Source organism: Dreissena polymorpha, chromosome 8, assembly GCF_020536995.1.
Source record: "Dreissena polymorpha isolate Duluth1 chromosome 8, UMN_Dpol_1.0, whole genome shotgun sequence".
Classification (NCBI taxonomy): domain Eukaryota; kingdom Metazoa; phylum Mollusca; class Bivalvia; order Myida; family Dreissenidae; genus Dreissena; species Dreissena polymorpha.
Window position 1 is genome coordinate 59,191,427 of NC_068362.1, and position 14,709 is coordinate 59,206,135.

General features: G+C 35.2%; 1 protein-coding gene across 3 annotated transcripts in view; it reads right to left on the reverse strand.

Moving 5' to 3' along the window:
* Positions 1-9,781: 9,781 nt before the first annotated feature.
* Positions 9,782-14,709, reverse strand: part of LOC127842455 (protein slit-like) — a 66,503-nt gene continuing 61,575 nt past the window's right edge. For 2 of the 3 annotated variants that reach the window (XM_052371977.1, XM_052371978.1), the window contains exons 29-31: positions 13,213-13,973; positions 12,386-12,619; positions 9,782-11,789 (exon numbers count right to left, since the gene is read on the reverse strand). In XM_052371977.1, coding sequence (XP_052227937.1) covers positions 11,563-11,789; positions 12,386-12,619; positions 13,213-13,973 — 1,222 coding nt within the window. In that variant the 3' untranslated portion in view covers positions 9,782-11,562. The remainder of the gene's footprint in view (positions 11,790-12,385; positions 12,620-13,212; positions 13,974-14,709) is intronic. The other variant, XM_052371979.1, reaches the window with a different exon arrangement.

A 14,709-nucleotide genomic window follows, 5' to 3' on the forward strand; every position in this document is an offset into this window, starting at 1 on the left:
TCAGGGGAAGGTAATCCAGACTACATGTAAATATGAAATTGCCCTACGTTTAAAGCATGCGATATTCGATATGTCGTCTTCTGCATGATCAAGAGCGACTTCTGTAGATTCAAGATTCGTTTACGACACAGTTAAATCGTAGAGTGAGGTTGTGGTTTTAAAAACTGCGAACGTTAAACTTAGGGGGAAAATACATTATTAAACTCCGTGCTTTGGATTTAAATAGAGGGTTAATTTGAGTGTTAGTCCTATACTACTGGAACGTGTTTGATACTTTATTGGTGTACATAATATATATTATACTATCAAATTCTTTCTTTTTTGGACCATTTTCGGAAAAGCATGTATACTCGGGCAGTAACTGCTGTGATCTTGATCGCGACGTGTAGCTCTTCACCATTGCCGCAATAAAGGTTTATTTTCGGTCCTTTGGAATATGTTGAGGATGTGGCAAAGTTTGCGTTTGAAATATACAAACTTATTGACGAAAAGACAACTGAATCAAAGAACAAGGAAGAAATAATAAATACATTGGCACTTAAAATTGATTCTACGAGCGAGTTTTTATACAAGAAATTGGTGTTGAACCTACAGTACAACAAAATCGAGGAGACCCAAATGGAAATCAACAGCAGGATGATAGATTTGAAGAATTGTCTTACTGCAAAGGAACCGGACGCTGGCGGTTACAGAGACATTTTCATGAAGTGGGCCTACCCCGCGGTTTCCAGGGCGAGATATTTGTCGAAATACTTTCTTGATAACATACAAGGAGAGGACAAGAATATAATACAGCTTGCCGCTGAACTTTCGAGATGCAATTTGACTGCGATGGATATCATGGCCAACGACAGCATTGAGTTAATGTCAGACGGTATGTAAATTGAAATGACATGGTTGAGAATGGATAAAAACAATTCAATGGAGATCGCGAAGGCGTTCTGGGAAAATGAGCATAAGACTGTTGTTGCGGGTTTCCAGTCACAATACGCGTCGTGTTCGTCAAAAGAACGTGAATACGCCTTAGAGGATTTGCAGAATACAGATAACATAACTCAGCTTCAGAAAAACAACGCTGAGCGCTATCATTGGGCTTGGAATGACGTTTTTGTGATGGACAATGAAATACCAAGCGTGTTTCGTTTCATCGAAGTGGATCAACAACAGATTGTGATTAATAATAACAAAGGTAAAACAAAAATTGTTACGTACAGCAAAACAAAGGAACCAGTGTCCACCTTTACCGCAAACAGCCTTTCCCAAATTGTAAAGATGAATATCGCAAATGGAAGCGAAGATGCGAAAGAAATTGCAGCTAACGTTAAGGAGGAAATGCAGAAAGTAAATGTTGTACACAGCGCTCTACTCGTCTACTTTAACGGCGAGAAATACCAACCAGCGTAGGTCATTGATAAAGGTACATGGTTTCAAAGTTTTTATTTTATATGTTCTATGTTAAGTTCTACTACCACTTTAAGCAATTATTCAAAAATTGCCATTAAGGCAAAACAAAAACATTCATCGGACCGAATCCCACAAATCCAAGATGGTCGCAAAACCTTAGATAGTAGCAATTAACAATCACATCGTTTTGCCAAAACGAAATGTACATTGAGATTTGTATATGAAAACACAGTAGAATTATTAAAAAAAGAAATACCAACGGACGTGATTTGTCGTAATATATTTTCCTTTCCTTAGTTTCGTAAAATTGAGTAAAATAGTAATTTACTTTTATTTTTGCTATTCTTTTAAATCAAACTGGCATTAAATTTATCATTAACACCAGTAAAAATCAAAGTATTGGATATAATGTTCAACATATAAACATTAAACAAGTTATTTTATGTTTTATTATTGAAATCAAATCTTATTCGATACAGATTGAATAATTGCTTTGAAAATCATTAAAAATTCAATCTGTCATTGTTGTCTTTTGTGTAGTACATTTGACTAACACGTTAATCTTGAGATGATAAATTTTTAGTTAACACCCCGAATAATCGTGTTTAGGAACATTACATATGCATTCGACACCTATTTTAATGATACTTAATTTTATTTCATAAATGTCAACGCAAACCATTTGACAAAAACAGTTTAATTAAGAAGCAAAAAACAATACAAACAAATACTGACTTCAAACGAACACCTTTAAGTTCTTAAACAGCTTCTTTTTGCAACTTAAACATAACAATCGTTTCACATACAAAGAAAATGTTGGAATTACCATTTGACACATGTGGACATGTGCTTTTCCCACACTTATCCCACTGAAGCAACTTTCAATCAATTATATTAATGGATACTTGGCTTGCTTATTTACGTAAGCCATGATAACACAATAATATAAAAAATAATTAAAAATTCTGATGTTGTTATTTTAATATTCAGAGTCCCAAGCTATCCGCGCAGATACTGAAAAAGGCTATGCCGTCTTCTGCAACTCGCCGTTTTGTCCAGTCAATTGGAACAACTGGCTTAACATACAAGAAAGCAAAACTGGCTACTTCACCGTCTACGTAGTGATTGATACCAACACCAACAAACATTCGTATACTTCCGGGGGAGCCACACTTGATCCGTTGTTCATGGGTTTGTTTTTTATTGGCATCATTCGACTCATGGATGTGTAGGCGGAACATGTAACATCCCAATACAGAAAGACTTGTAAAGTATACACCCAAGAACACATGACTTCCTTCCACTCTTCAATGTTTTGAAATAAAGTTTTGTTCAAAACTATATGAAATTGACTTGTTCCAAAGTATACTGTTATATAGCATTTGACAGCGATTAAAAAATAATGTACATTTTAAAGCCACATTAATAGAAGCAATAGCCAAAATTCCAACGCTAGATGTGATCTGATAACATAGATTCAACGAGATACAAAATGCTCGTTTATATTTATATTTTGTGTCTGTCAATATATGCCATGTGAATTTCCCGCGACGATATCCGTACATTTACGAGAGAACGCGAGATTGTCTTCGGGTGGCTCGTGAGAACTACGTCCTGCTTCCGACGCTGCCCAATCTCGAACATCTCTGATTTTTAGTATTTATGTATTTTTAATCAAACTAGCCGAATAACACTCATGCCTAAGAAAACTCTAGTTTTTTGATAATTATCAATCTTTAATATTGCCATAAATAGCTAAAATAATTTAGCGTTCGCTTTGTTTTTCACCGATAATTTTGAGACTTCGTTAGTTAAACAAATAGAGTTTAAAATATACTGTTTTGTTCAAAATATGTATGGACCAGCGGTAGCGCGTTTGATTTTGTATTTAGCGTTTCGGGTTTCTATCCTTGTAAAACAACTTTTTCCCTTGATATTTTACCTATTTGTTTATTAATCATTATTCCAAATATTGTATTCATAATAATTCGATAACATTATATTAGAAATCGTTTCATTCAAATAAATACAAAACTCTGTCCTTTTAAATGTTCAGTCTGATATTGAGAACACTTTATCTTTTATATAGTTTTTGTTTACCAGTTTTGTAAACAGTGAAATTATCAGTTTTAATTCACTGGTATTTCACTATAAACCACAGGAAAGCATAACATAAATAATTACAATCAATGACGCTTGATCCGTCCCTTATAATTACTTTTGATTTTGAAATTTCATCTTTCTTATGTGTTGCCGCATGTTATATAAATTTTCCATAGCATGCTTATGCTGTTTACATCGATTTCAAACATATCTAATTGCTTGCATCGATTGTCGTAGTATACTGTTACACGCTATACATATTTCTAATAATATCCAATAAATAAATATATTTTCGAAAAAAGAATCTCGTATTGCCGCGTGTATAAATTGTTCCGAATGGGTGTATACATATAAGCACGCTATTTATTCACCCCGATTTAATACGACTTTGACACGTGGTAAAATAAATGTTGCGGAACAATATGTACAACTTGATCAACTTTACATTTAGGCCGTGCTGTGTGAAAAGGGGCTTTATTGCATGTGTGTAATCTTTCACCAATATACATATAGTACGTTTCATACCTTGTGTATATATAAAACCTAAACGAGGTAAGGTTTTCAAACTGTGTATTTTTGTCAATATTCGTTGTTGAAAAGTCAAACCTTACACGATAGGTGTACATTTAACAATCTGCGCCCGCTGGGTTAAGCTGGGGGGGGAGGGTTAGGGTCCCGGGGGGGGGGGGGGCAAATTTATGATACTGCTGCCTGTGATTTACTCAACACTTTCAAAAGACTATGCTGTAAATGTAAGTGTTTATGTACCTTCAACGTTCCTGCTGAAAATTCCAAAATAATTCCATCGTCTTACTTTGCGCGGCTGCATTTCAACTTTCCATCAATCCAATGCGCAGCACGAGGGCAGGAACGGATTTTTCGAGCGCCCACAGATGATCATGCCCTCGAAAACGTGTACTATCCCTATATTATATTTGATTATTTGTAAATGGAAACAGTCTCATATTAAATATTCACTGATTAATACCTCAGCATATATATCTTCAGATAGGTACTTATTCAATATTTTTGTTGGTGTTTTGAAAAGGTAATATATCTTCGTCTAAATTTGTGAGCAAGTATTTATGTGTTTTCTAGTAAAATGAATGTTTGTAGTGTGATAAGTTTTTAAGAATATTTAATTGATGTGGTTACATTACATCAACATACTTGTTAAAATTGTGGCTGTTTAGCAAAAAATCTACAGACAAGTGTAAATAAGTTGATGGAAGATATTTTTGTATTTGTTGTCTTCTGATCAGATAAAAAAATAGAAATGTTAATTTTGGGGTTATTTTTAAGTAAAGTCTTTCATGAAATACGTTTAGCTTTAACATGTGCCCTATCTTATTTGAGTTGTGTTCTGAGAAAACTGGGCATAATGCATGTGCGTAAAGTGTCACTTTCCGCCTAAACTTGATTTTCTGTTAGGAGAGACTTCCTTGAAACTAAAAATACCATAAAAGCGAAATGTGTCGTCCCTGATTAGGTTTTGCGGTGTGAACAGGCTAATCTGGGACGACACTTTACGCAAAAGCATTATGACCAGTTTTCTCAGAACGCGGCTCATTTGAATAGAGTCCTGATTTAAATTATAACCGCATATGTTTGCTGTTAAAGAATCGGATTGTATTGATATAAAATATTAAAGAATGTGCTTGTTTAAATCAACTTTTAGTAATCATGTAAATGATTAAAAACGTTTTTATACGTGTTTTTTTCTCTTAAAAATATGACGAAAAACGAACTATATGTGTAGTTGAGCAGTAGATGTTGCCAAATATGATTACAAAATACATTATGGAAACTAGTTTTTTATTAAAGACATCGAAACTTCATGCAAGTTTTTAGGTTAAGAAATTTTATTTTTATACACATATCTGGAATATCGATTAAAAAATAAATGTCGTTCTTTATTTTTGTGTTTTATTTATCCCTATTCTTACAGCCTACTTCCATCCAGAATTCGTGTAACCCAAAAAATGAATTTGCTGTGGATGAATGAAAAGATGATGAAATGGGTGTAAAGCGTTAACGAAACGAACATGATATTCCCTATTAAACATTCGTATGTCATTTACCTGTTCAAACCGCCCATGCGTATCTACATTAATGTATTCGATGTAACCAACTGCAATGTTTGCTACATAGACTACAGATATCTGTATGGTTAGTATTCTTGCTCACCTGTCCCTGACTCTACGTAAATGGGCGATGCAAAGAAGAAAAGTCGCCTTACAACAACAACTTGCAATGGGGGATTTTAGCCGATGTAAATAAATAGGTGCAAAAATATACTTTGTAATTGCTCGTAAATTGCCCTGTTATTTACATACCAGATATGCATCGAATATTAAAACGTTGGCATAGTAGAATTTAACGAATATTTTACTTTTTGCGAATCTATGTGTATGTTTAATAGATAGAATGTAGACAATATTGTCACGAAGCGCACCTACTATCAGATCGAACTATGTTAAATAGCTTGAGTGTTATGCGATATATTATTTAAAAAATATATGTACTGGAATGATTATCGTTAGTTATTAACACATAAATATCATATTCATAAATGAATACATACATATAGTAGTAATAGAAGTAGTAGTAGTAGTAGTTGTAGTAGTAGTAGTAGTAGTAGCAGTAGTAGTAGTAGTAGTAGTAGTAGTAGTAGTAGTAGTAGTAGTAGTAGTAGAAGTAGTAGTAGTAGTAGTAGTAGTAGTAGTAGTAGTAGTAGCAGTTGCAGTTGCAGTTGCAGTAGTAGCAGTAGCAGCAGCAGCAGAAGTAGTAGTAGTAGCAGCAGTATGGTCCTTACCCAAGGCTATAATGTAGTATGTCACATTCAGGTATTTAAGGGGCCTTTTCACAGTGGTATGTATTGAAGTTTGTCATTAAATGCTATATTGATAAATGTAAATATTGGATTTAAAAGGCTCCGGTAAAAAAAATAATAAAATTAAAGAAAGAAAAAAAGTAATCCTCAACTGGGCTCGAGCCACTGACCCCTGGAATAAAAGTCTATCGCTTAGAACATTCAGCCATCCGTGCTAATGCAATGAGTGATAAATTTTATACTGTATAAGCAATCATCGTAGAATCACAAACAAATAGAACAACAAAAACACAACTCTCCAACTTATTCAATCGTTTCGGGTTGCAACGCTTTGTAATTTTCAGGTTTTTAAATCGTCAAAAGATTCATATAATGGATATTTTAGAGCATGGTAAATGTTCAGTATTACTGTTTTCACACAAATATCATGACTAGCACGAAAATTTGCGAATCTGAAGCACTTTTTTTTATTTTGTCAATGTACCAAAACGTGAAAATGCCACTTTAAGTTATTTATGCCTAGCGTCTAGAAAAAAAATGCCTTGGCAAACAGCGTAGACCCAGATCACGCCGGGTATGCGAATACTTCGTTGACGGATGGCACTTCACTAACAGAGAACAACAAAAGCCACGCGCGAGAGGTGAGTTCTTCAGCTTTTTTGTATTTATGTTCTGTTTATTTGGTTTTTAGACACAGAACATTGTTTGGGTGATTAATGGTATAGCACTTCGTATTGCGAAGAAAGAAATTCGCGGAAAAACGGTGAATTATTTAAAAAAAACGATAAAATTCCATCGATAATCAGCATGAATTGAATGATCAGTACATATTTTAACAAAATAAACATACTTGGAAATAAATCAAGAACGTGCTAACTATTCGAAATAAAAGATCAACATATCCAGTAATGTTACAACATGTTACATTTTAGTTTACTAATGTATTTGAGAAAATTCAAATGTTTTAAGAGTCGCATGCACATTTTTCATCTGCACTACGTTTACCGATCATCTAAAAAAACAATGGCACTTCGTTTCCCGACATCTAGACACTTTTTTCCAGATATAACACACTCGTTTTTTGTGAATCAAAAATGCAGAATTCGCTGTGGAATACTGTTAAAGTAAGCAGGCAATAAATAAAAATGTATGTACTTAGTACGCAAATAAAAAACGAATTACCGAAGCATGTTCTTATCCCTTTGAAATATGATTATGATTTGGTATAAATGTGAAAGATAAATGTTAAACAAATTGGATATGTCTAATGAGTAAAATCTATATTACCATAAATTTTAAATTACGTTCTAAACGGTTGATCTAAAGCATTTATCTTTATGTCCAAATGAAGGTACTAGGGCTATTTACTTATATATTAGATAGCATGTCATGAATAATCACTCTGCTTAAATTGCCTCTCAGAGATTAATATCAGCAGCGATGCAGGTCCGAAATTCTATTGGAACTTTTTGGCTCAATGCCAGTAAACGAAAATAGCAATTTAAGAACGGGCGGGGTCGATTTAATCACACGACAGTGGTGTAAAAAGTTATGCATATCCGTCTTTGTTTTTAATATAATCAGCGACGACACTTTCCGCCTAAACTGGATTTTCGTCAAGAAGAGTCTGTCTCTAAAAGAGAGGTACAATTACGGCGCAAAGTGTCGTCCCTGATAAGCCTGTGTGTATGGCACAGGCTAATCTGGAACGATACTTTACGCCCATGCAGTAAACCCCCTTTTTACAGAGCGAGGCTTATATATATGTATATATAAACATGTATGTGTGTGTGTGTTTGTTTGTGTATGTTATGTACACATTTATTTAATACTAAATATTATCTCATTTGAAAATTGCAATTATAATAAACATAGTATAAATTAATAGTAATGTGATTTTTGAAAAATATATTTTCAAAATGTAACGTATGAATAGCCATAATATAAATGAATGCATTTAAGGTAGAAGATAAAACTCAGTTATTAGAGTGCCCGCTTTGTTGAAAGTCTCCGTAATCTGAAGTGCCCTTTATCGGTAAACAAAGTGCCTGCAACTTTATGTATGCCACCTATTACAACATGCACTATCTTTGTTTATATTTCATTGAATACTATCAAAATTTCAGTATTTGAAGCACAGTGATTACTCTACATGCTGGAATAGCAAACACTTTCTTGCAATAATTCTAAGTAGTTTTATTTTGTTAAAATGTTTACTGTTCATCCAGTTTATGCTGTTTTCCGATCGAATTTTCTATTTTTTGGGCAAAACTGTACCATTCTTCCGTGAAATTGTGTATTCCCAATACAAAAGGATACACCATTTATCAACTCGACCATGTGTCTTGTCTTAAAAACTAATCTTTAGGATATAACTTTAAATAAAACAGAGGAACTTACCTCTCGCGCGTGGCGTTTGTTGTTCTCTGTTAGTGAAGTGCCATCCGTCAACGAAGTAGTCGCATACCCGGCGTGCAGATAAGACGCCCCATCCTTATAAATTGGATCAATTTATTTCCAAAATTAGGAATGTCTAGTATATTTATTTCTATATTTAGAATATTTCTTTCAGAAATTCCTCTAAGCAAACAGCACAGACCCTGATGAGACGCCGCATTATGCAGCGTCTCATCTGATCTACGCTGTTAGCCAATGCCTTTTTTCTAGACGCTAGGCATAAATGGGTTAAAATGAAAACCCTCTTTGCAGGTTTTATATAAATCTATATGTTGTCATACGTAAAATCTAAGTTGTTAAATGTAACATTTGCGATATGCTACGTTGTGTTCTTCATCGCTTTACATTAGGTAATATTTTGTTGTTTTTACTCGGACATTTCTCGCGGAACCATCAGATGAATTTAGCTATAGACACGATTTCTTGTGTAACACAAGCTTCAAATAAGAATTGAAAATTATGCACGACGCACAAACGTTTATTAAAATAGCTTATTATTAACATGAAGTGCTTAGATGACAAAAAACTCATATCGTTTTAAGTTAAGAATCATTGACCTAGAAATAAATGAGTGTGTATATTGAAAGTATGTCAGATTGAACAACCGACTTGAACATGACGTAGAATTGTTATTTCATACATTTTGACACAGGACAAAAACACACGACGAAAACAAACACTAATAATTAAAAACTGGGACCAACGCCTTGGAGCAGAAAATGTAATAAATAGCTAAGGGTTTTTAAAGCATAATTTAGCACAAAGTACATTTAACCCATCTAGCGTCTAGAAAAAAAGGGCCTTGGCAAACAGCGTAGACCCAGATGAGGTCTGCGCTGTTTGCTTAAAGGAATTTCTGTCAGAAATATTCTAAGTATAGAAATAAATAAACTAGACATCCCTAATTTTGGAAATAAATGGATCCACTTTAGAAGGATGGGAGAGTCCACTAGGCATAGATATCTGTAAAAATAACAACACCAGTAACATTTGTTATAAATTTATTAGACATGGAAAACGCTAACATTAAATGTACAATGGCAACGAGCATTTCAAAGACTGTGAAAAATGGTGACAAATTGACAATTTAATAATATTTTCTTGACAGAAAGAACTTATTTACTGGCCGACAAACTTGGCAAACGAATGCAATTTACAGTAAGCCAATCTGAAAATACTACAAATTATTTTTATTAAAAAATACATTGACGTGTTTTACACTTGACATTGTCACGAATATAACACCTAAGCAAAATCAAATCTTAGATTTATTGTTCCAAACAAATGACGGACAAAACGAATTGATATTCTGATATTTAAATTGACATGTTCACATGAACGGGTTTTATTTGTTGACAAAAAACACTCTTGGCATTTTTAAAATGGCCGTTCGTTGTTTTTGTTTTCAAACATTGACAAACAAATGGGACATATAACTGTCCAAGTAACACGCGATTGAACAAGTAACGAAAGTTTTAATAATCTAGCCGATGAAACGCTCGTTGCAATAATGTATGACATACTAAACAAATATATGCATAAACTTGGCATGTAGCAATTCATTGGTTAAGGTTCAGCGTTTTTTGGCTCCCGTAAAACAAGCACACAATGGTAACAAAGAGATTTAATAAGAATTTGGCAATTAAACAAATACCCTCGCCACAAGTCAGCGATTAAAGCATTGAATAACCGATATTTACGAAACGAATAATAACACACCTTACAGTTTAAACGTCAAAATATATCTGAAGAAGTTAAAATACAGATTTACAAAAAATACAAATATTTTTTTACATCTTTTATGTCAACAAATAAGTTAATTTGTTTTGAATTTAACAATTATGAATACGAAGTCATAAAGGACTTTCGGTCGATCGTAAAGAACGTATGGTATGGAGTAAAACCCTTTAATTGTGTGCATGTATTATCATTGTAAAAAGATACGTTTAGAAGGCGTACTTACAGGTTATTACTTCCAAATAAGAGAAATTCACTCGGAAATCTATTTCAAAACCGTTAGCAATTCATTATCGTTCTTTTTATGCACTGCCTAAATATGAAAACATTACATAAGGAACGTATTAGCTAAAAGTAGAATCAATGGCAATTCGAAATGTGAGGTGAGTAACTTAACACCTGTAGAAAATATATTCCAAAATAAATATATAATGACATAAAAATCTATACAATATATGGACATTATACAACCATGGTTGATGATCATAAAGTAAATGCATATTTCAAGTACGAATATCTACATGTATATGCATGCGTATCGACACCACAGACATTTATATTAGTTTTCCAAATATATAAATTTGCATAACGAAACAATTAATCATAAAATATTGTTCTCGAGTGTTTAAACACCACACATTGCGTGCATATTTCACCGTCTATATTGTTCAACATTTCAGACAGAAAAATATTCATATACGCGTCGTCTTAAGTAACGTCAGCATGGCTTGAAACGACGTCAGTCTTACACGTCACACACATGTTCCGCTCGATTTCTCTAGTGTTTGCTTTTCGCAAAGTTAACGCAACACGTTAAATTTTAGTAATCGCATCATTGCCATTTTAACGAGTTCATATTTCCACGTGCACATTACGTCTAGATCATGTTCAATCACGTCTGTAATTAAATATACATGTAAAACATTACCCGAATTTTCACACTTTCACAATAGCAGCCAATATGTTCACGTTCTAACATAAATGAATGCATGAATGAGTTCTGTAAATAACACAGACTGTGATTAGTCTCAACACTTTTTGCATCCGCACTGTCGAATCACGGGCAAGTCGTAGACGTATGAGGATTTGTCCGCGCAGTACAGTTTCACTTTCTTATTTTTGATTTTCGTCGGATGACAACAGTTCGTTCCGCAGCCTCCCTCACACCGCCGGTATTTGATTTGCCGTCGTGACCGACAATTGGTCTTGGGATCCACGTAAATGTCGTTGAATACCGAGCTCTTGCAACTTGGGGCTGAAACATGAGATTCGACAACGTTATTTATATTTTGATATTTTAGCCTCGTTCTGGGGAAACTTGCCTTAATTCATGCATGTATGTGGTGTCGTCCCATATACGCCTTTGCATTGCGCACAAGCTCATTAAGGACGGCCCTTCTCGCTTTTATATTTTTTCTTTTAAAGAAAGACACTTCTAAAAGAAAATCCCGTCTCGGCAAAGATGTCGTCCTAGATAATCATGCGAGGACTGCACAGACGACACTTAACGCACCGCCTTTATGCTTTAAGTTGAATTAAGTTTACCCAGAACAAGGCTAATGTGTAGGATGAGAAATGGATTCATATTAAATATCTATATGCATGGTAATGTAATCAAGCGATTTTACGAAAAATGAGTGTTTGGCTCGTTTATTCAATTCTTAATAGGACAATTAAATTGTGTGTGTTGTTTTAAGATGAAGAATGAATTGAAGTAAGATAAATTACAAAATAATCGAATCCGTAAGATGATCAAATGCGGAAATTAACGAAATGAAGCAGAACATATGACTTCATGCAAATGAAAAACGAGAAAATGAAAGGCTACAAACCAAAAAGCAGATCACTTACTATAGCTACCATCTGACGAATATTCACCTATTTCGCAGAACTCGCCACTATAGCCTCGTGTGCATCGGCACTCATACGACTCCCAGTTGTTTTTAGGGCGACATTTTGATTTATTTTTACACTTATTATTTTCGCAAGGGTCGGGCATGCTACAACCGGGTGTCATCTTGTGGTTTTTCTTGGACACCATGAAGTCAAGGGGCTTGCCGTTAATGAGTACTTGGGCGAAGCATCCTGTGAATAAAAGTGAAAAAGATAAGAAAAACTGTAAAGGCGTCAGGCGAAAATGGGTCATACGCGGCCAGCGTAAATCCAGCGCAGCCTGGTAAATCGCGCAGTCTTGTCAGAATCTACATTGTCTGCTTTGAAGATTTCGTGGTCTCATTAGCGGACACCGTAGCGCGGGACCAAACTGCACCTATAAGCAGGCTTGTCTGTAGCAAAGCTGACCGCACATGGAATTGGAATTAAGACCTATTTTCGCATGACAAGGGTCCTATAACTTTGTTTATTTTGGAAATCGCGTTACTTTATATATTTTTTGTAGGGGGAGTGCCAAAACTTAATATAAAATATGACTGAACAGTCAGAAAACCTTATTGTAAAAATGTTAAATTAATTAGTTTACGAGCTATGAGAAACATGATCGAAATTGCGCATGCAAATTTAACATTTACTATGCAATGTATATTATTTGGTCAGGGTATATTTTTTATGCTGATTATTATTAACGACCAAACTAATAGCGATTTAAATAAATTAATTATAATAAACTTTTTAGAAGAGTATAGACTGAAGAATATGACTACATTATTGTAAAAGCATACCTTTAAAGCTAGAGCCGTCCCTTATGTGAAACCTCCGCTGCGCCCGTTCGCTGATGTGTTTCGGAATCCCACCCAGGAACATGTCGTCGTCAACCTCGAGGTACTGATGGTTGCCCTCGTTAATCACCGTCCTAGCAACGCCGTCGTCGACGCGCATCGTGAAGTTCCGCTGACTCACGAGCAGCTCGATGGTGTGGAACTTGTCGTCGTCGATCTTGCTGAAGCTGAAGATATAACTGAACTGCGACGGCACGTGCTCCTTACCGACAAAGAAACTGACAGCGACGCGGCCCTTGTACAACTCGATAGCCAAGTGTTCCTCGATGCCCGTGTACATGATCAGGCCTTGGCTAGAGTTAGTCTTCAAGGTGATGGTGATGTTTGAAAAGGTTTGGAAGTTGAATTTGGGCAGCTGGATGTAGGAATCGATCGCCATGAACGAGAGACTCGCGAGCTTCTCGCATTTCTTTCCGACGAAGCCGGCGACGCATTTGCAGAAATAATCTGAGGAGGAGCTTTCCTGGTAGCAGGCACCATTGTTCTGGCACTCGTGTTTCTGACACAGGCCCGCCATCGGGTTGGACAGGTCGATATCAACCGGCGCGATCTCGCAGTATTTTCCAGTGTAGCCGCGCCGGCAGGTGCACGTGTACGCGTTGATGCCGTCAACGCACGTGCTCCCATGCTGGCAGATGTGGTCCGCGCATTCGTTGATATTCGTTGAACAGTTCTTGTCCGAGAAGCCATCCTGGCAGTCGCATCTGAATGAATGAAAATTTGTTGAGGCTTTGTCACATAAATTGAATTAAAGATTACATTTGTTTGCTATTATTTGTTAAACAGAAGAAAAACGCATTATCGACTTCAGTTTAAATTATTTATAAATATGCCAATACTTCTAAAACACAATACTTAATCTGGTCTTAATTCGCTATTGTCACAGCAGTTCTTATACAGTAAAGTTCGTATAAAAACTCATGTGAATTTACGCTTATAAGTTTAACTTATGAGAAACATATTTTGCATACAAAAAAATATTATTTTTTTAATCGGGTCGGCTAGCTCAGTCGGTAATTTGCTGGACGCCGATTTCGAGGGTTCGATGGCTGACCCGGACACGTGTTAAGGTATATGTCATTAAGTCTTTTCTACGTTCGATCGCTCCTAACCTCTGTTCTAGGAAGGGCAGATGTCAGTTAGCACGCACAGCTCTGTGAAATAAGCACTGGTACACAAGCTTACCCAGGCATGCGTGCATGTGTAAACAGACCACCGCAATAAGACAACTATTCTGTTAACCCATTTATGCCTAGTGTACTCTCCCATCCTTTTAAATTGGATCAATTTATTTCCAAAATTAGGGATGTCTAGTATATTTATTTCTATATTTAGAATATTTCTTACAGACGTCCCTTTAAGCAAACAGCACAGACCCTGATGAGAACCTTTACCACTTTGATACGTATTTTCAAGCATGTGTAGTCCCTCAGAAAGTTA